Source organism: Rhinopithecus bieti, unplaced genomic scaffold (assembly GCF_001698545.2).
Source record: "Rhinopithecus bieti isolate Rb0 unplaced genomic scaffold, ASM169854v2 scaffold_31173, whole genome shotgun sequence".
NCBI lineage: Eukaryota > Metazoa > Chordata > Mammalia > Primates > Cercopithecidae > Rhinopithecus > Rhinopithecus bieti.
The window spans coordinates 2,186,074-2,209,276 of NW_016813861.1; the positions used below are offsets into that span (position 1 = coordinate 2,186,074).

The 23,203-nt window shown below is 39.8% G+C and overlaps 2 protein-coding genes across 3 annotated transcripts in view; one reads left to right on the plus strand and one right to left on the minus strand.

Moving 5' to 3' along the window:
• The window catches only part of ARFGEF3 (ARFGEF family member 3), a 189,846-nt gene that overhangs the window by 113,873 nt on the left and 52,770 nt on the right, over positions 1 to 23,203 (minus strand). For both annotated transcript variants that reach the window (XM_017848989.1, XM_017848991.1), the window contains one exon: positions 3,835 to 3,903. In XM_017848989.1, coding sequence (XP_017704478.1) covers positions 3,835 to 3,903 — 69 coding nt within the window. The remainder of the gene's footprint in view (positions 1 to 3,834; positions 3,904 to 23,203) is intronic.
• PBOV1 (prostate and breast cancer overexpressed 1) lies at positions 15,541 to 15,912 on the plus strand (the record flags this gene model as incomplete). The annotated part of the gene is given in 3 exon segments (XM_017848992.1): positions 15,541 to 15,622; positions 15,625 to 15,866; positions 15,868 to 15,912. Coding segments are annotated over 3 exon segments (369 nt in total), but the record flags the coding sequence as incomplete, so codon positions are not given.

Here is a 23,203-nt window from a genome sequence, read left to right on the forward strand (position 1 = left end):
AACCACAGAATGGGAGAAAATTTTTGCAATCTACTCATCTGACAAAGGGCTAATATCCAGAACCTACAAAGAACTCAAACAAATTTACAAGAAAAAAACAAACAACCCCATCAAAAAGTGGGCAAAGGATATGAACAGACACTTCTCAAAAGAAGAATTTATGCAGCCAACAGACACATGAAAAAATGCTCATCATCACTGGTCATCAGAGAAATGCAAATCAAAACCACAAGGAGATACCATCTCACACCAGTTAGAATGGTGATCATTAAAAAGTCAGGAAACAATAGGTGCTGGAGAGGATGTGGAGAAATAGGAACACTTTTACACTGTTGATGTGACTGTAAACTAGTTCAACCATTGTGGAAGACAGTATGTCGATTCCTCAAGGATCTAGAACTAGAAATACCATTTGACCCAGCCATCCCATTACTGGGTATATCCCAAAGGATTATAAATCATGCTGCTATAAAGACACACGCACACGTATGTTTATTGTGGCACTATTCAAAATAGCAAGACTTGAAACCAACCCAAATGTCCATCAGTGACAGACTGGATTAAGAAAATGTGGCACATATACACCAAGGAATACTATGCAGCCATAAAAAAGGATGAGTTCACGTCCTTTGCAGGGACATGGATGCAGTTGGAAACCATTATTCTCAGCAAACTATCACGAGAACAGAAAACCAAACACCACATGTTCTCACTCATAGGTGGGAATTGAACAATGAGAACACTTGGACACAGGAAGGGGACCATCACACACTGGGGCCTGTTGTGGGGTGGAGGGAGGGGAGAGGGATAGCATTAGGAGAAATACCTAATGTAAATGACGAGTTAATGGGTGCAGCACACCAACATGGCACACGTATACATATGTAACAAACCTGCACGTTGTGCACATGTACCCTAGAACTTAAAGTATAATAATAATAAAAAATTAACCAGTATATTAGAATAGAGGGCTGGGTGGATGGAAGGAATAACAATAAAAAAGGTGTTTTTCATACCCTTGTATGAATCTTAGAGGAAAAAAAAATGGCCTTTGAGACAGATTTTGCTGACCCTGACAGCATGATACAGATTCAAAGACTGGAAGTTTCCATGAGTCAATAAGATCAAACCAGCAAACACACATTTATGAACTAGGTTTTCTGCTTTTGAGAAATCCCACAGAGAAGCCTTTAGCAGGTATAAAAATCTCTCCAACGGGACAGGTTCACCGCAGCCTCCACCTCCCAGGTTTAACCAGTTCTCCTGCCTCAGCCTCCCAAGTAGCTGGGATTACAGACATGTGCCACCACGCCTGGCTAATTTGTATTTTTAGTAGAGATGGGGTTTCTCCATGTTGGTTAGGCTGGTCTCGAACTCCCAACCTCAGGTGATCCACCCGCCTCGGCCTCCCAAAGTGCTGGGATTACAGGCGTGAGCCGCTACGCCCAGCCCCACCTTTTCTTTTACTCCAAGACTTTGGCAATTTCTGCTGTTACAGCTTTTTCCTATATGAAGGTAACTTTCCTTGGAAAACTCAACATATCTGCTACTCTGCTACTCTGGGCATAATATTAGCAGAAATCTTGGGCTCAGCTTTCAATAAATGAAGAGAAGGGCTATGCATCCATATGGAGTTTTAGTAACAATTTCATAAAATTGAACAGAAAGTACTTGTTGGATATTTCATAATTGTCCATTTTTATATTTGGTAATCTTTCTTATGCATCCTCTGTCACAGAGGATGCTGTTCTAAAAACCTTTCATTATTGCAGTTTAATTAAGCAAGTTAAATTTAGATACACAAATGAAGGCTGCCCTCTTATTTACATTTTGAGAGCTTAATGATCCTTTTATAGCTTCAGAACCTTGGGGAAATAGCCTCATTTTTCATACTTAAGTACACATCCCACTTCCTGATCAGCAGGTTTCAGGGTAAACACTATTCATGAATAATAGTCAGTGTACACAAAAGTAAGCATGAAGAGAATATCTAGATTCCTTCTTAACATTTCCACAGGAGATTTAAATGGTTTAAGATGCTTTTATAAATTGCTTCCCTATTTCAAACACAGCAATGGCAAACATTTCACATTTACCATGTGGCTGGACTTGCACTAAAAGCTTTTTATATGGATTGTATTTTTATTCTCTAATTAGCACAACTACACTATGAGCTCGTTATCACTTATCATTTCATCACAGAAAGCAAACAAGAGGCCAGGACAGGCATCCGAGGCAACACCACTGGGCAGAGTAGAGCCGGGTTCACATCTAAGCAGTACGACTTCGGAGCCTGTTTTTCTCTCCCACCAAGCTCAAATGCCTTTGTCATCATTATATTGTTCTTTGGCTACGATCTGTTGTTGTTTTTCCTTTCCTGGTTTTGGAAGAGGCCACAGTGTTTCCATGTTGCATCCTATCTGACAGGCCTGCTGAGTCTTTTTATTTGGCTTCCAGATACTCTCAGTGAACACCCTTCACTCGTGCCGAACTTGGTGGTGTATGCCTATTATTCAGGAATTACATTTTCAATCATTCTGACTCTCATTCAAAAACTGGTTCTCGTGAGGTTGTTAGTATCAACAACCTCAATCCCTGGCAGCCCTCTCTTCCTCAAGACCCTCTGCTCCTTGTCTCCCCTTCCCCCTAGTTCCATCAGCAGAGGCAGTGGCTTGACACCTCCCCTCTCTTCCTTCACATGGCAAAGGGCTAACAAGCCTCTTACACACCAATCCTGCTTCTTGCTACTTTCAGAAACAACACTGTCTTTTGGAAAGTGAACCTGCAAATAATGAAAGAGCTCACAGGGCTCTCTTAAAATTCAATTAAAAACAAATGCCAATAAAACAAACACAGAGTATCCATATAAATGTGTTAAAGGAAAGTGTTCTTTCCATCTATATCAACACATATTTTTAAAGTGACTTGTATTGTAATGAGAGGTCAGCTGATTGGCTGCTGCTTTCTGACAGTCAAATAAAATTTTCTACATGCTCAAAATAATTTTCTCTTAATTTTCACTCTTTAATACCACATGATACCATAAAAAACACATGTATCTGCTAATATAAGTACTCTCCATGAGTGCTGATAATTAGCCTTTTTCTCCATCATTTGAGAACTCAGAAAGTCATTCCTCTTTGTGGTTTGAATGTATACTCTTATCAGAACATACAAATCATGTAGATATTCTTTTCAAGGAATGGAAGGGAAATTATTCTAAGCATATTAAAGTTCAGCTTTGAAATGATAATGTTTCCAAAACCCAAAGGCATATGCCAGGCATTCAAGAAGCCAAGTTTTATGTTGGACATAACATATTCTTGGGAGTGCTGGAAGGCACACATTACTCCGGGCTGCAATACAGATTGAAAAGAGAAGGCTTTTCAATGATCATTACAAAAGGCATTCTTCAGGGTTTTGAAGATGGGGAGGGGATTTAATCTATAAACATCTCTCTAAATCTCCTACGTGGTTTCTTAAAAACTATTTTTTTAAATCAAATGCTTTTCAATTAATCGTAGGTAAATTAGACCAAGAAAGCAATACGCCTGGGTAGAGCAGGGTAAGGGGAACCAGTACTGTTATTTACATGGTTAAGGTCTCAAGTGAAGCAAACGTAAGCATGCAGGGCTCTGAGACACAGGGCACTACAACTAAGGATGGCGCACCACACAGCATGCTTCCCACAGATCAATTCCTTAGCGGAAATTCCCCTGGTAGTAATCAGAGAAGGGTTCACTCCAGTGCTGGGGCTTAGTTCCAACCCAATATTTATCTCAGTTAGAGATAAAGCAGCTGTGAACAGGAGGCACAGACACAAGCAGTACTCACTTCCGCGATCTTCAGCACAGCACTCCCATTCAGATCAAATGTCGGTGTGTAGGTGATGCACAGTAAAACCTTCAACAAGGTGAGAGATGAAAGAAGAGACAAGGGGTTAACAGTATGAAAATTCACTGTTGTTTCATATGCCATTTGTGTAGCCCTGTTTTTATGATTCCTTTGCTATTTGCTTTATCTAATGTTTCTTTATATCCCACCCACTGCTTTCTCATTAGTGGCCACACATTGCCTAATAAAGTAGAGACCATCCTTTAAAATATAAAGGCTGCTAATCTCTCCCTGTGGAAAGGACTTGCAAGACTGGCCAGAAACAGCGTCTTTCAACAGCTCCAGGAGGTGTGTCCAGTAACAGCAAAAACCACAAAAGAGTCGTTTAGTAGCAGTCATTTTAAAAATGCCAGGCTTAATGCTAGGCACTTCACATGAATTATCTAGGTTGATCTTCTAAATAAGTGTTATTATTATTATTGCCCCCATTTTACTGGTGAGAAAACCAAAATTCCATGATTAAATATGTTACCTAAGGTCATACAGGTAGCAAGTTGTTGAACGTAAGTAATCTGACTCCATGTGCCCACTCACTAGGCAAAGCCATCTCCACCTCTTCTGGGACTCAAAGGTCAGTGTCATTTTCTATTCCTATCCCCTTCCCAAATCCACATGGAATTAGAAATTCTTTTATGGCATTTTCCTCTTCCTTCTTGCAATTTCCTCCAGAATGCTGCATGGGGTTTACTTACTCCCCTTATTTTCCAAGATACATAGACAATGGGTCGATGACATTTGCAAGATCTTTCAGGACCACTAAAAACTTCACTTTCTACTTGTACAGCCTTTAGGGAACAGATCAATAAAAGCCTGTGGCATTTTAAAAATTGCTTCTCAATTTGTGGGTAAGAGGCTACTCTCTCCCTCTTCACTTAGCTCTGACTTTTCTTGCTGCAGAAGACAGACACAAGAGTGCTGGTGTCTGCTCCTTTATCTCAAACCCCACAGCCATGCCCTGCCTACAGCTTGGCCTGCCAGGGGCAGTCTTCTGAACATTTTTCTCATCTGTTCAATTCATGAAGGAGCATGGAAGCCTAGCAAATTTACTTAACACAGGAAACTGCAATTGTCAGATGTGACAAGAAACCTCTCTCCATCTCTCAGTCTTAGCTGTCAGCTAGGCCAGTCCTAGGAATAGTTGCTCCTTCACAGAAAGCAAGTATGTATGCAATTAAAGGGGGGGAAAATATTTTTTTTTTTTTTTTGCCATATTTAGTCACAAGGGTGGTATTAATTGCAGGGGTGCTCCTCAGGCTTTTGATTCTTAAAGGGACTTAATCCAAGAATCAACACCAGATAAAAATCGGCTCGGTCGCCTGGGCACAGTGGCTCACAACTGTAATCCCAGCACTTTGCAAAACTAGGTGGGCAGATCACTTGAGGTCAGGAGTTTGAGACCAGCCTGAGCAACGTGGCAAAACCCCATCTCTACTAAATACACACACACACACACACACACACACACACACAATTAGCCGGGCGTGGTGGTGGGCACCTGTAATTCCAGCTATTCGGGAGACTGAGGCATGAGAATCACTTGAACCCGGGAGGCAGATGTTGCAGTGAGCCGAGATCACACTGTTGCACTCCAGCCTGGGTGACAGAGTGAGACTCCATCTCAAAAATAAAAAAAAATAAAAAAAAAAAAAAATTGTCTCAGTGCCAAGGCGATTGAGAAAAAGGGATTGGGGAGCAACTGCCCCTTGGCCTCATAGGAAATGGCTTTCTTTTGTTTCATGACAATCTTTGGGAGTTGGGATTTGGTAGGCAGGGAGTGATGAAGCTGAGGACAGCAGGGTCACCAGGACCTACCCTGGGCTTGGAGGGAGGCTACGTCTTCCAGGCCCCTATAAGTACATAGTGGTGGTCACATGGCTGAAAAGCCCTGTTCTCAGCTCCTCCTCTACTTGTTTTACCACGTGGCTTGATTGGCTTCTTTCCAGTCTCAACTTAGATGTCGCCCCCCTCAGAGAGACGTTCCCAGATCCCCCTCTCTAAAATACTTGCTGTCACATCTCCTTGTTTCATTTACTTCAGAGCAGACATCAGTCTCATAAATGACTTGTTTGCTTATTTGCAATCTTCTCATTAGACTATGCCATCCGTGGAGCCTCTGAAAGGCCCTCAAGACACTGTCACATGATGCTTTCTTACTTTGAGGTTTTTTATCTTTAGTGCCATGTTTCATGGTGGGGGGTGGGGAGTCTGAGGTGGTGGTGGCCAGCAGAGGCCACTTGGTCCAGCTGGGATCTTGATTTTTTAAGTATTGACAATAAAGACTGGTACCACTTTACAATATGAAAATAATGATGGCAAACATTTGTCTGCACTGGTTAATTATTAACATTGCTTATAGGACTGACGACTGACTTTCTGCCTTCTGCGGCTCTATGCATTCATACAAGGTACACAAAGGTAGGTTTAGGAAGAAGCGTTCAAAACTTGACCCAGTTTTCTGTAAGAGCTGCTTTTCGGCAGCAGCAGCTGGAAGCAGGAGCAGTTCCCATGGTGAGGTCTTCGTGAGGGTGTTGAGTTAGCAGTATTGGTAATCAAGATTCTCAGGGAAATGCAGGAAGCTTGACTTCCTGTGTTTCAGGGAAGCCCAGCATATGTAGAGGGAGGCCTCTCTGCAACAGTCCACAGAAGCTGAGGATACCTGCACCCAGGCCCCCAGCCAATGCTGACCATGTTCACAAGATGTTGGAAGGAAGGCTTTCCACACCTAATGTCTGGCCAACAATAGTCAAAGACTCACTGAGCTATATGGGCGGTGGGGGGGTGGGTACTGAAAACAGGAAATAATGAAAGGAAGGTAAAGCACATTAACGGAGCCAGTTCCTTAAGCTCATGCAGTTTGTTGCATGAAAAGCACAGCAGATTTTAATTACAGGGCTGATGGTATCCACGCCCTCCTGGGACTCACAAGATATAGTAAGGGCAGAGTGTCTAGGCAGGATGATGCAGCAGATGAAAATGACTTATCAAAACTGTTGATGCTCCCAATGCTTAGCATGTATTAATTCGCTGGATTAAAACACAGACTAGGGGTAGAAAATTTAGGGCAATAACAAATTGAAATCATCTGACTTCCATTGCATAATGAGAGGGCAACAAGTTTAGATTAACATCCTGAGCATGCTGGCCCCATGGAAAACAGAAGCAGCTAAATATTGAGGGCAATTTTATTAAAAATATATCCTTCACAGGGTCATTAAAGCATATTGACTAAATTACCATGGAACAGCAGGAACCTGAGTGATGGGCAGCGTCTTGCAATCTATACCAGCTTGCAGAAACTGCCTCCATAAATGAGCCACAAGGAAAAGAGGGAAAACAGGGGCAAAGCTTTCCATGAAAATGGAAATATCATTCAATGGCTAATAAAAGTCCCAGATCACTTTATTTAAAAACTTGATAACTGAATAGCTACTATGTGCAAGAAGCAATCCCTCAATTTAAAATGTGTACAGAAACCCTGGGTTTAGGAAAAGAAATTAGAATTAGACTTGAAAGGAGAAAGCAAAGCTGATTTATTGCAAGATTTGGGCACAAATGATAAGAATCTAGAAAATAGGGGAGCATCACACACCAGGTCCTATTGTGGGGAGGGATAGCTAATGTAAATGGAGATATACCTAATTAGGAGATGTACCTAATGTAAATGACCAGTTAATGAGTGCAGCACACCAACATGGCACAAGTATACATATGTAACAAACCTGCACGTTGTGCACATGTACCCTAGAACTTAAAGTATAATAAAAAATAAAAAAGAGAAAAAAAAAGAATCTAGAAAATGTGGTCACATTAAGATGAGAGAGGGACGGATGTGGACGGATAATGATGACAAGTACAGAATCGCAGATGTGCTCTTTTAAGAATATCCTGAATTAATCCTCTCCCAAGGACATGTCCTGGTCATAATCGGGAGTTTCTCTGTCAGGCACACCCTGCCCAGCGGCCATGATCAGGGCAGAACAGAGGCTATGATGTCAGGGCCACAAATGAGACATGATCATGCATGTGACTTGGTGTTTAATTGCTGTGTGACTTTGTCTATGTCCCCTAGCCCTTTACCTTTAAAATTCCCATCCCACCTCCCAAGGATATTTACAGGAACAAATAAATTAAATGAATGTTTAAAGAAATAGTGCAGATGAGAAGATCTTTAAGACTGTCTTCTCACAGAAGCTACACAAGTCTCATTTGATATAGTTCATGGTAGCTACTCCGACATAGATGATTAGGCTTATTTCAAGTAAAAAAAAAATTAGAAATATCAGATAATCCACATTGAAAAGCATAAAACCTTTGTTTTTCACTCCATGTCTTATCAATGCCACAAGTTCTCATTTTTCTGATCCAGCTCCACTTTCTTCCTTCTGTCCTCCCTTTTAGGCTACTATTCAATTCCAGTCATTATTCACTAAGGTTCTAATTGCTGTGGGATTACAATATAAAGGAAGCACAGTCTTTGACATCAAAAAAAGCCTCACCATCTATTGGAGAAATGAATGCCTGAAACTGTTCTTCAAGGCTGGCTGTGATAAGTGCTTTTGCAATTGGGAGGTATATAATAATTTGGAAGGCTAGAAGACACAATAACTTTGGAGAAGACAGACTTTGCAGGTGAGAGGACATGTGAACAAACCACCAATACTGGAGAGAAAAGGGAGGGAAAGACGCACCAAGCGAAGGAAGTGTCATGAGCAAGGCATGGAAGTGTGAAAGCAGAGGCCAGGGATGATGCTAGAAAGATCAGCTGGAACTTGACTGGATGTCAATTTAAATGCCTTATGTTAAGTGTTTCATACATATTAGGACTGGTCAGGCCAATAAATTATAACTAAAAGGAGATAAACTAGGGCAAATTGGAAGTCAGAGAGATAAAACAGGCACTTAATATGATACAGACGATGTCGAAGACAGATCCTAGTTGTTCCAGTGGCAATGAATTGACTGTTGCACATTTGGAAAAAAGATGCAGGGAGAGTGGAAGGCAATGGTCATCCGTGTTTGAAACCTGGGTACCATCCTACCATTGCCCTCCCACCAACCCCTACTGTCCTAGTCCACCTGGCTGACATCTCTCATACCCCACCATTCCCACATATTTTACAAAGCTTTATATTATATATTAATGAAGTAACATGCTTTGGAGAACAGAAATATAATTCCTTCAAATTGCATAATATAAAATACTTAATGCTACAGAATGGGCAGACAACTCAAAACGCTTATCCCTATAGCACTTATTTGGAACAGTTTAGATACACGACTTAAATCTGTATCTTACACACATACACACACACGCACATGCACACATCATTGGATTTCTCAGCTTCTTAGCAATAAGGTCTACCTTTGTTGATGCCTGCTATGTTTATAGCACCTTGCTGGGCCCTGGGAGGTGCCAGGAGCAGCTGGGCCTTGGCCCATGCTTAATATCGTCTATAAAATGTCCAGATGAATGGTCATCCTCACAGTTTCAGTAGAACTGTGCATCTATGTGCCTATTCAAGATTGTACAATGTGTAGACAATGTAGTAAAACAGCCCTGGTGGTATGGAAGAAAACTGTTCTGGGCATCTGAATGTCAGATCCAGGTGGCCTGACTGGTGAAAGGCAGTTTTTGTAACCAAGTAAGGTAATACTGGAGTTTCAGGTGATCTAGTTAGGGAAATTATAATTTTGTAATCCCTCATTCAGGATTACCAAATTACACTAATCTGGCAGGACCTCGCTTGGATGGGGAGAAAATCATCTCTAGTATAAGCAGAAAGCATCTCCCATGAGACATTTCTGATATTTCCCATTATGCTCTGCTGAGAACCCATCTACCTTCTGCACTCACCATCATAAATGGTAACTTGTACAGGATTTATGAGTTGAAGAGCTCATTTCTGTCAAGGTTCCAACAGAGCCCTCTGCAGGACCATTTCCAGGGGATTCCGGGGTGAAGAAGTGATTCCTGAAGTGATGAGAGAACAGCTCCATGGCCATACTACATCTACCCGTGTGCTGGATTACTCAGGCTCTCATTCATTCACTCAACAAATATCTGTTGAGGTGTTGCTAGAGGCCACATCCAGTGTAGGTATTGGATACACAGCAGTGAACAAATAAGATAATCTCTTATCTTACAGAGCTAACATCTGGTATGAAGGTGGTCATAAAATAAAAAATTACAATAAGCTGAAATGAACATTCTGAATGGGAAAATGCAGTGTCCTCTGGGAAGGCATGTCAGGGTCTAACACATAATACACAAGGTGTAATGCTGTATTCATCCTCTCATGGAACTCTAAATTTCACATGTTATAACACATATAATAAATCAAACCTAGGGGAAAAGAAAAGGGTACCATCAAAATGGGAGCTGATTTTGGTGAGTCAATCTACCCGTATGCCATATAGTGGGCATGAGGGCATACTGAATGAACAAGAAATTATTTTCCTTTTCTTAAACTGTTAAAATTATCTTAATTAACACACAACTCCTTCTTGGGGGGAACTGTGGTTTCATTTTTCAAAATATCAGATGTTATTTATAAATCAAACCAAACAAAATAAGCTAGTTAGGGCTCCAAAAAGTACAGCCCACAGAAGGCCTTGCATTTTTTCTCTCTTGGTGTACGAAGAAAACCTTAATGCCAGGCGCATTTCAAAGCCCGCCTCTGGCTCTGGCTGAGAATTTAGCTTTGTTACTTAACACACATTTCCTTCTAGCCTCTCATGTAGATTGGCTTTAAACTTCATAAAGTTAAAAATCATTGCATAATTCATTCTCTTTAGAAACATTCCAGTTCTTTTTTTTACTCTGTCAAATTCAGCAGCAAGAATAGAAAATTCAGTGACAAGCACAGGAATATTGAGACACCAAACGCCCTCCTACGGGGGGAAGAGTGTGCCACCTTCCGCACGTGCAGCCAAATGGAGTGTTCATTGCTGAAAGTGTACCCCGACCATGAAATGTCAACAGAGATTTTTTTTCCCGCATGGTTCAGGCACAAACAACAAAGCAGACTTACTCTTCTGAAGTTCGCAAAATGGCAGAATGTTTATCTTTGGAGTGAGGGAGGGATGGAGTCACAGAGTAAACAAAGAATTTTCAGAGGACATTTCCTTACTTCAGTTTAAATTATGGATGTCACAGAGTGGTATAATAGACACTGGAGACTTAGAATGGGGGAGGGAGGAGGATGAGGGATAAAGAACTATGTATCAGGCACAAGGTACACCACCCAAGTGACATGTTCACCAAAATCTCACACTTTACCACTACACAAGTTGTCTATGCAACCAACAGCCACTTGTACCCCTAAAGCTATTGAAATTTTTTTAAAAAATAAAATGTTGATGACAAAGACAAACCTTTTTTCTTTGATCAAGGTTTTTCAATCTTGGCACTATTCGCATGTTAGACAAAATAATTCCTTTTGTCGGGGGGACTGTCCTGCTCATTGTAGGATATTTAGCAGCATCCTTGGCTTCCACCCAATAGATGGCAGTGGCAATACCTCCATTCCCCCAGCTCCTCCTTCCCAATGCCAGTTGTGACAAGTGAAGATGTCTCCAGGCATTGCTAAATGTCCCCTGAGGACAAAATTGCCCCCACCTGAGAACTACAATTTCATTCATTTCTATCCCACATGCCTTATACACATAACTCAGAACTTCTACCAACAAGCTTGTCCAACCCTGTGGCCCATAGGGCACATGTGGCCCAGGACAGCTTTGAATGTGGCCCAACACAAATTCATAAACTTTCTCAAAACATTGAGATTGTTTTGCAATTTTTTTTTTAAGCTCATCAGCTATGTGTCATGTTAGTGTATTTTATGTGTGGCCTGAGACAATTCTTCTTCAGATGTGGCTTAGGGAAGCTAAAAGATTGGAAGCCCCTGCTCTACAACACTGTTCCAATTCCAAAAGGCTGAGAGCTAGAATCTAGGACTTCCAGAGAAGAACTAGGATGAGCCACTGATCCTTTACTTTGCTTCAGAGACTGTGGATTGCAGGTCACAACAAGTAGCTGGGCTACAACCTCGATCTTTATTTTTGACCCTAAGAAAATGCATCAAGTTATTTTATTTCATAAAACGTCTACCACTATTAGCAGGTTATCAACCAAATCACTTTCTGGCTCAACTTGCCAAATTTCTGGTAAACAGCTATTCTGAGAGATTTTTTAGTCAACAGATTTTGCTAGAGCTCCTAAATACTCAAGGTGGAAAATCTTTCCAATTCCTCATTGGTTTACGGTCATGTCACGGGTTCTTTTCTGGCCTTTATTGATTGCCACTAGAAATAAGTTACTGATATTCATCAGATATGCCCTTAGCACCGAATTCTAGGAAATACTGTACCAGTGATATTCATAAAAAATATGTAAATATTAGTTATAATTAATTTAGCTAATTCACTTGAACAAATAATCTGTTTATTATTTATATTTTCTTCTCCCTTCTAAACTTTCTCCCCTGGCCAAGTCTTATACTGAATGAACAAGAAATTATTTTTCCTTTTTCCTCTCTAACGAGAGGCCTCACAAATCTCTTTCTAGAGTCGTTTTCCCCAGGTTGTAATCCTTAATTTCAGTTTCTAAACATCACAAATAAATATTGACATATTAGACCAAATAATTCTTTTGTGCAATTCCATGAAAATCACATCAACCTCAATAAGGCTCTAACATGGTAAACAGCTGAATATTTCTTGTTCTAAAATTCTTAATTACCCCTGTAGATATCCCCATCAAGAAACAGAATCTATTTCTCTACCTTTTAAATATGAGGTATGGAGTGACCATTAGCTTGAAATGACCAATGGGACATCAGCAAGCAAACAAACAAACCCCCAAAACACTTGGGCCTCTGAGTTCCTCAATTTTCCCTGCCACTGCCACCACGTAGATAACCTGCCACACTAGAAAATGAAAGACCTGATGCAGCAATTGTAAGTCTGCCAGCCCCAGTCAAGCCACCAACTGACCAAAGATATATAAGCAAGCACAGCTGGGATCAGCAAAAGAACAGGACAGCTGAGCCCAGCCTGAATTGCCTACCACATTTTGGGGTGGTTTCCGATACATGAGGCATAGTCCCAACCATATTTATTTTAGAATATGAACTTGCTTTACTATTTCAAATGAATTCTAGAAGATTCAGCTGTGTTTATATGGCAAGGCAATTTAGTTGGTCAAGATGAGATCTACTAATTCCAACCCTTATGAAGAACAAACTGGATTGGTCAGTAACGTGTTGATTACTGCTGGATGATAACATGTGATTAAGACAGGAAAAAGAAAACGAAATTACTGTGGAAGGGCTGAGTTGATGCCCTTCCAGTAAGTATATTAGACACGAAGACAAGCGAGTGTATTAGAACCTGCACCCAAAGGTTGAGTGGAAAAGAGTTATTTTTTTGTTTCATTGTACAAGTAGTTCATGTTTTAGAAATAGACTCTAGCCTAAAATTTCAGTAGAATGCAGGATGCATTTTCTCATAGAAATAAAGATATAAATTACAGATAGTTGCTTAGGGCAGCCTACAGATTTCTCTTTAATCCAGAACATACATGAAGTATTCTGTATTGACAATAAATAAAATGGAAATAATAGAAAATAAAATAAAAAATACAATTCTTAATTATGCTAACATTAAAACTGTACTTAAAGGCATATATATATACACACACAAACACATATATATAGCCATGTAGAAAATGCTTATGATTTAAAGTACAAAGCAAGAAACAGGTTGGCTGTGGCGGCTCACACCTATCATCTTAGCACTTCAGGAGGCCAAAGCAGATAGACTGTTTGAACACAGGAGTTCGAGACCAGCCTGGGAAACATGGAAAACCCTGTCTCTACAAAAAAATACAAAAATTAGTTGAGCATATTGGTGCACCCAGGAGGCTGTGGTGGGAGGATAACCTGAGACCTGAAGGTCAAGGCTGCAGTGAGCTGTAATTATATCACTGCACTCCAGCCTGGGTGACAGTGAAACCCTGCAGAAAAAAAGAAAAGAAAAGGAAAACAGAAGAGAAAAGAAAAAAAAAATCCTATACACACAATGAATATAACTATAAACACCTAAGTAGATGCGATGAGAAATCAGTATACAAAAATCAGTCAACATGATGGGATTTACAATTAACTTTTTCTCTTTTGGAATGCTCATAATGTTAAACTACTAGCATTTCTTTAAATTTGTCTTTTAAAATATTATACACACACATGCACACATACACGTCAAAATTTAAATATAAATATTGAGACCTGTACAATATGAACTCAGTCTCTCTCTTATATTAGCCCCTTAAGACCATCACTCAACCAGAAAGTCTGGCTGTGAGTCTTGCCGGCAGCTTGGGCTTTCCCTTTCCCACCTATTCACTGCGCATGTCACTGCCAGTCACCAGCTGCTCCTCATTCTCTCTGCAAATCAGGTCAGTGCACTCAGCCACACCTTCTGCATTTGGCCCAGGTGGCCCCTTCCTACTGCCACCTACCTGGATTAAGTCCTGGTACCTCTGGCTCAGCCTATTCCAATAAGATATTTCATGATGAAATGACTTGGTTCTGCTGATTACCGAATCATCCTGCAAACATACTCCCTCTCCTCACCTTCCATGTTTAACGTCCAGCTCTGGCTGGATCACTCGCCTGCTTACAGAGAGCAGGCCCTCTAGAACCTCTTCAACCTCCCTTTCAGGCTCATCGTCCACTATCCCTCACTAATCCCAGTTTCCATCTCCAGGACTTTTTTTCTCTACCAAGAATGCCCTCTCTCCCAACATAATTATCTGAATCCCACCTACCTTTCAAAGTCCAACTCATATAGTATCCCCTCCTTGAAAGGATGTTCTGCCCTGCTAAACATGCTTCTGCCTCCTGAATGCACCTCCTGAACTTTTCTTCGGATTAAACATACACAGCTACCTTGAATTGTGGTAATTGGCTGCCTCTTTATTGCTTTCCTACTAAATTATAAACCCTTGCGTTTGAATGTTTTGTTTTTAATCCTATATAGTTTTATGCAATGTTGGTAACAAAAATATATTTGCTTAATAAGCCAATAAAAAATAAGGTCAAAAAAGCAACAAATTTAAAAGTTCAATGACTTATTTTTTCAAGTTTAACCTGTAACAAGCATATTTTGACTTAATCTCACAGCTGGGTTTTTAAGAAGTCAAATTTCATTGGTACACTCCAGATAACACCCCCACTCCTTCCTCTTCTCTTTCCCTCTCAGACTCTCTGCAGAGTGAGAGCCTCATCTCAACTTGTCTCTGCCCATATAAACACAGAACTTTTGACAGTTTTATTGTTGATACTTATAGACCTGACCACGCAAGGCCCTCAAGATAGGGTTGTTAAAGGGCTAGAGCCAACTTGATTCTCTACATCTGAAACACTTAATCATTACAGAGCTCTTCTGGAATAATCAAATCATATGAACTCTACCCAGCAGGATGGAACAGAAACATCGGCTCAGCTAAAAAGTGGGTGTTTTCCTTAGACTGTGGAATCATGGCTGAGGGTTAAGACCTGAAATATATCGAGGTGGATAATTGATGTGTAATAATTTACAAAATTATTCTTTTAAGCTACAGAGCTACAATTCACAGTAGTAAATATGAGGACCTTCTTAAGGAATCAGAAATACGAGGATATGCACAATATTATTCACATTTTACAGATCAGAAAATTGAGGCACAGATAAACTTTTCAAGGCTACCAGGCATTCTAGCTCCAGAAGCTGCACTCTTACCATTCTGCTACAAGATATTTTGAAAAAAAGAAAAAGCAAACAGTCAAAAAACAACAGAGTTCATTGATTATTCCATTGAACAGTCACACCATGCCATTCTCACACCTTTGCAGACACATTTGACTATGAAAGGTTCCTCATTATCTTCAGAATCCATATTACTCACATTGACCTTGCAGTTAACTCAAAGCCCTAGATCTGGAATGCTGTCTTCTCTACCTATCAAAAACTATACATCCACAAACCATATAAACTCTCAGCCCTGCTGCAAAGCCTTTCCGGAAAAATATAAATGTTTGAAAAGGCAATTCTGCTACCAATGACTGTTTAAGCCCAGCCAAGTAACTGAACCATTCCAACTTCAATTTACTTATGAAAAGAATTTGATGATGTAGGAAGTTATTTCAATTCTAAAATACAAACCCATGTTGATCTTTCTCATTCTTGAACTCACAGATTATCTATTATCTCAATTTAGTTTGTTGTTTATCCTGGTGGGCCATTAAAACTACCACATGTGTTTCTGTCTCTCCATTAGTCAATAACTAAACTAACGAGCAATTAGTGAGCCATGTGCCAGATGCTCTGCTAGGCACCAGAGGGATAAGTATATCACCAATTTTCGCTTAGTAACTAGTGAAATTTTCAAGTCATGCCTGAGTCAAGAGTTTAGGAGACATTACAATGTGTAATGGAAACCAAGGAAAGTGAAACTGTGGATAAGGGGGGACTAGTGTATTTATGTATTTAATTGATTTCTGACGCTATCACTAGCCTCCCAACACAGACTGTGTTTTTTGGTTTTGTTTTCTTCACCACAGGATCTTCTGTGCCCAGCACAGCACCTGACAGATAGAATACAATCAAATATTTGCTGCATAAATGATTAAAAAATCAGAGAACCTTCCCACTCTATTTGGAACTATAGAACATCCAGAGTAAGTGATGAGGGCCTCTGCATTTATACTTGCTTAAATAAGAGTATGTGAGAAAAGTTTAAAGACACTTAGTATGGTGATTCTCAAATATAGTTAACACTTGGAAATGGTGGTGCTTTAAAAGATATTAATAGATAATATGAAAATCTCCATCTCAAAATAATGCATAAACTATTTAAAGGAAAATCACATCTCTAGGCTTTCAATGTTTGTTCATTACTTTTCATATATTTTACCATCTGCCAAAGGCAGTCATATCAAAGGGTAAAGAAAGATGGGAGGAAAACTTAGTAAGAATTATATTAATCTGTTTGCAAAGTAGTAAAAGATTCTCATCACTCAACCTTATGAGCAGGAAGAGGGAAGGCTGTTTGAGAACCATTTACTTAACAGAATCACATATTTTAAACACTTCCCTGCATTCACTGCACAAACAATATGTTTGCAGACTTCTTAGATCAACCTTCAACAACGACACATTCAGGAGTTAAACATTTTTCATCAAACATTGGATTTTTCCTTAACTCCAGAGATTGCTACAAATCTTCTGAAGTGTCTCAACGGCTTCAGGCTAAGAAGATATTTCTCCTTGTTATAAGAAGCAAGACAAATTAGCCATTTCACTCTCAAACTTCACTAATGATCACATTCTTTCTAAAAGGAACTCTAGAAGACCAAATGCCCCGAGTTAAGAACATCAAAACTAACCAGCTGAAGAAACTTCCCAAGTGTAAGACTCTGCCATTAAAACATTACTGAGAGGGGACTCAAACATAGCCTTTATTCCTTTGTCATGTTTCTAGCTCCCAAACCAAGCACTGATGGCAGTACTGATACATAATTTAAAAGCACACTCCCTTCCACTTTGTAATACCAGAACTCTAATTGGACACCCTGAAGCTTAGGACTACTAGCCATACAAATAGTAAACTCTTTGTCCACGATTCACTCATCTGTGTATTTTCTGTAGATGTTTACTAGGCTTTTATTATATAAAAATACTCCGGTCAGGTGCGGTGGCTCACGCCTGTAATCCCAACACTTTGAGAAGTGGGTGGATCACCTGAGGTCGGGAGTTTGAGACCAGCCTGACCAGCATGGTGGAACCCCCTATCTCTACTAAAAATACAAAAAATTAGCTGGGCGTGGTAGTGCATGCCTGTAATCCCAGCTACTCGGGAGGCTGAGGCAGAAGAATTACTTGAACCCGGAAGGCGGAAGTTGCGGTCAGCTGAGATTGCACCATTGTACTCCAGCCTGGGCAACAAGAACAAAACTCCGTCTCAAAAAAAAAAAAAAAAAAAAAAAAAACAAAACACCAATGGTAAATTACACTCTCCTTCCTTTTTCCCAACTCTCTCTCCCTCTCTTTCACACACACACACCACCAGACCGATTAGCTAACTTAGTGGAAAAGACACCCAGATTCTGTCTTCATATGTGAATTTAGCTCACAGGACTAGTGAGGGAATATCATTATCATGGGAGGACACAGAAAACACACAGGACTCTGAGCCACTCCTAGTTTTACCCCTCCTTAGCCTGTGACTTGCCTTTTCTGATCCATGATCTATACAAGAAGAATAGCAGTGACTAGCACCCACAGGCCTCTCAGGATAGACTTAGCAGGCAAGGTAACCCACCACTTCAGAGCACAGGTTTAACCTTAGGCTAAATACTGCTCTGGTCATTTCACTAGCCGTGTGACCTTAGTATCATGTGTCTGATGCATAAAAAATGTTACATGATCAGCCCCTGTCATTTCTCCTTTAAAAAGTATAAAGCACTCTACCAATATTCACTTCTATTATCTAAAATGCACATAAAAGATACCCAGTAATAGAATATTCATCAAATGCTCTCTCAGGGCCCAACATCATCTCCTTCCTTATCACCAAAGCCAGCCTGCCCTCCCCAGATAGGATACTCACATCTCCCACATGCTTACAGAGGCAGACGGTCAGCCATCAGCCATAATTCCTCCACTCAGCAGCCTTTGAAGACTCAGCCAGCTGTATCAGTTAATAACCTCACTAAAGGTTATCCATCAGAAAGAAGGGAAACAAGTCCTAACTACTCTAGTGAGAGAAGTCATTAAATCCATACATGGCTCCTATACAGTCTGCCTGGCATTCATGGAAATAGCACACACCATAGGAAAATGTTACCAAAGCAGACAAGTATTTAACCTAAATATTAAATAGTCTACCAATCAATTTCAAAGGTAATCTATCTTCAGAGAATCTTTCTGATTCTCTACAGTTCTAACCATTTATTTGCTCAAGCTGTAAAATTTTTCTTTGGGTTCCATAGCCATTTCAATAAATCAAACTTGCCTTTTCTCCCCTTCCTGTTAAATAGTAAAACCATGTAGAACAGTTCCTAGACTAAGTGATTTAACCTCATCCCTATTTGTCAGAAGCAGGCTTCACTGATTTTTTTTTTTTTAACACTCTGATTGAAAGTCTTCTTTCTAAATGAGAATACTATCCTTGGAATGCTGGATTTCATTATTGGTTAGTTTCTGTTTAATCTTGGAGAAATCTCTACAAAAGGAAACTATATTATTTTCTTTCCAGGAATTTAATACAATTGTTCCATACTCTTAAGAGTGTGACATGGTTCAATTTCTCATGTTTATAAGCACTAACAGATACCAATATGTGAATAAAATGCATGATCTAACTTCTAAAAAATAACACCCAGGATATGTTATAACAACGTGCTATGCGGTGGTTGGACAGACAAATTTTTATTTGTCCAACACTGCATGGTGTGGCCTTATCCCTCCTGAATGGTAAATCCAGACCAGCATTCGAAGATGTCCACCATATCTTGTTTTAAAAGGTTTTCTGTGCCTACAAAATACTTACATAAAATGACTGGAAGATTTTTATAGGAAATTTCTTAAATAATTTATCATCAGAATGAGTCATGTAGAAGCACCAAGACTAAATTAACATCCCCTTCAGATGTAATGGAAAGCCCATCTTTTCTCTGGGGACTCATCTAATTCTCTCTGCTATAATTTTTGGGAGAATACAGTAAAAGCATTTAATACAGTAATGGTATTAGCAAAACAAGGACTTATTTAAGAGGCTTTACTTGGGTCATTACAAGTATTACAGAATTACAAGATAAAGGGTGTGGGCTTCTGGAGATTACTAAAAAGTTGATATAGAAATTCCTCATTCAGAGAGAAGGGGGATACAACTTATTATTCTAAGCCAGAAAGTCTACACTGTGAACCAAACTCTATACCGAAATAAGTATTTTAAATCTCAGAAATGGGAAATGATCATAGAGCCCTCACTTGTGACCTATCAAAGTCAGGTTACCATCAAGTTTTATTTGATGTTAATAATAACATTACCCAAAGTATAGTTATCTTGTCATTAATTTTCTAGCAGCTTGGCCAAAATGTTTATCAAAAAGTATACTACAAAAAATTAACTTCAGGCTAGGTTTGTTGTGAACTGAAATAATAAATCCTAATATTTAAATAGTTAAAAATACTGGTATGTTTCCTATCATCTCCCCATCACCCCTCCCTTCTAAGCACCCCAGTCTCCAGCAATCATCATCTTACTCTCTACTTCCGTGAGATCAACTTTTTTCGATTCCACATGTGAGTGTAATCATGGTATTTGTCTTTCTGTGCCTGGTTTATTTAACATAATATCTTGTGGGTTCATCCACAGTTATAGTTAAGTTGGAGGAGTAAATTTCAGGAGCTCTATTGTATAGCAAGATGATTATATTTAGTGACAATATTTTTTTTTATTTTGAGACAGGGTCTTACTCTGCCGGCTACAGAGCAGTGGTACAATCTCGGCTCACTGTAACATTTACCTCCTAGACTCAAGCAATTATCCAGTCTCAGTAACCAAGCAGCTGGCCTTACAGGCACACACCACCATGCCCTGCTAACTTTTGTATTTTTTTTAAGTTATACTTTAAGTTCTAGGGTATACGTGCACAATGTGAAGGTTTCTTACATAGGTATACATGTGCCATGTTGGTTTGCTGCACCCATCAACTCGTCATTTACATTAGGTATTTCTCCTAATGCTATCCCTCCCCACAACAGGCCTTGATGTGTGATGTTCCCTGCCCTGTCTCCAAGTGTTCTCATTGTTTGATTCCCACCTATGAGTGAGAACATGCTGTATTTGGTTTTCTGTCCTTGTGATAGTTTGCTGAGAATGATGGTTTTCAGCTTTATCCATGTCCTTGGAAAGGACATGAACTCATCCTTTTTTATGGCTGCATAGTATTCCACGGTGTATATGTGCCACATTTTCTTAATCCAGTCTATTATTGATGGGCATTTGGGTTGGTTCCAAGTCTTTGCTATTGTGAATAGTGCCACAATAAACATATGTGTGCATGTGTCTTTATAGTACCATGATTTATAATCCTTTGGGTATATACCCAGTAATGGGATAATGGGATAGCTGGGTCAAATGGTATTTCTAGTTCTAGGTGCTTGAGGAATTGCCACACTGTCTTCCACAATGGTTGAACTAATTTACACTCCCACCAACAGTGTAGAAGTGTTCCTAACTCTATACATTAATTTTTGTATTTTTTTGTAGAGATGTGGTTTCGCCATGTTGCCCAGGCTGGTCTCAAACTTCTGGGCTGAAGCCATCCCCCTGCCTTGGCCTCCCAAAGTGCCGGGATTATAGGCATGAGTCAAATGCCCAGCTGACAATATATTCTTGAAAAATGTAAACAGTGGCTGTTATGTGCTGTGACCATAAAAGTAATAACTATGTGAGGTAATGCAATTGTTAATTAGCTAGATTTAAGCATTCCACAATGTATATAGACTTCAAAATCATGTTGTACATGATAAAGCATACTATGTTATCTGTCAACTAAAAAAATAGCATGTAACAAAGGCCCTTATCTTTTTAAGCATTTTGGAAACCTCATTGTAAAGACTGACAGATTTATTGTTTTTCTGACAGTGTCTGACTTTCCTCCCAGACATTAACTAAAAGTATCAAGGTTTATAATGGTGTCATTGGAGAGTTCATTAAGGGAGGCTTTCCATGATTTCTGGTAGAGTTAACCTGTGTCAACTCCTATCTTCAGCAAGGCTAGCAGAAGGCATTGCTGGGCTGGATGGAATCAGAAAGCAAGTACAAGTTTTCAAAACAGGTGCTACTGTTGACATAACCACTAAACATTCTACTTGTGCATAGCTCCTAGAAGAATGGGTACTTCCTCATTTTAATTTTTAATACAAATTTCTGTATTCCACAGAAAACTATTCCTGGGAGAATTTCCAGAATAGTATGTAATCTGACTTGCATCTCTTAGTATGACACCAAAGCTGACTCACCAGTATTTGGAGACCTAATAGTAGAAAAAAGATTCACAGATTGCACTTCGAAGTTACAAAAGTGGTTAGCATGGCAGTTGGCCTTGCCTCTGTTTCAAGAGTGACCCAGAGGTAGTGGAGAAGTAAAACAAAGCTGGAAGGGGTCACTCTGTGGTTCCTAAGAAGGCACGGCTGCCAAACTTAAAGGATAAGACAAAACTCTACATTCCAGAATCAAAGAGAGTTAAAGATGAATGAGATCCTAAAGATCAGCTAGCTCAGGCATCATCAATGTTCATCGTGTTTAAGAATCAGTTGGGATGCTAGTGAAAGCTGCACATTCCTAGTCCCATCCACTGAGATTCTGATTCAGCAGCAGGAGGCAGCAGTGGTACCAGAGTGATACATAACATTTCTAAAGCACTTGCTTTGTGCCAGATACTGTGCTATGTTCTTTACAAATATCACCTTATTTAATTCTCAAAACAATCCTATTGGGTGGGTACTACTATTGCCCCCATTTCACAGACAAGGAAATCAAGGTAGAGTGACTAAGACATCTGTCCAAGGACATTCTGGTAGGAAGTGGAAGAATAAGAGTTGAAACCCAGACAGGCTGGCTTCAGAGTTTGAGCTCTTAATCATCACCCTGAACTACCCACCAATGGGTTAGGGTGAGGCCCAGGACATCAAGAGAATGTCATGACTGCAGTCAATCTTTTCTGAATGAGAAACTGAAACCAGGAGAACCGCAGTCTCTAATCCAAGACAAAAATCCTTCAGTGCATTTCCAGGGAGAAATCCACCAGTGGATGACACCAACTATTCCTGAATATTCCTCAACATACACTCCTCGAGAGAGGAAAAGGACGGAATGCATTATTGAAAGCTTTCTTGTTGGTTCCTGCTGTGTTACCATGACCAAGGTGCTGTTATGGGGCAGAGTTTCTATCCTTTCTGCCCAACTCACCATTCACTCAGAGAATATGACACACTCTGTTCAGCATAAGGGACCCCCAATCATGGTGATTCTTAAAACAAAGGGAAAGCAGGTGGGAGAGATGCTATCCCTAAAAGGAAGGTGGTAATTGGAATGAGGGAGGTAAGTTTCATGTAACTTGAAGGAGAAAAAAAAAAAGATGTGATTCTGATATGCCTTCCAACTGTGGTCTTTCTCCCCCTAAACTGACCATTCTGAAATCTCAGTATATATCAAAACATTATTATTATTATTATTATTATTATTATTATTATTATT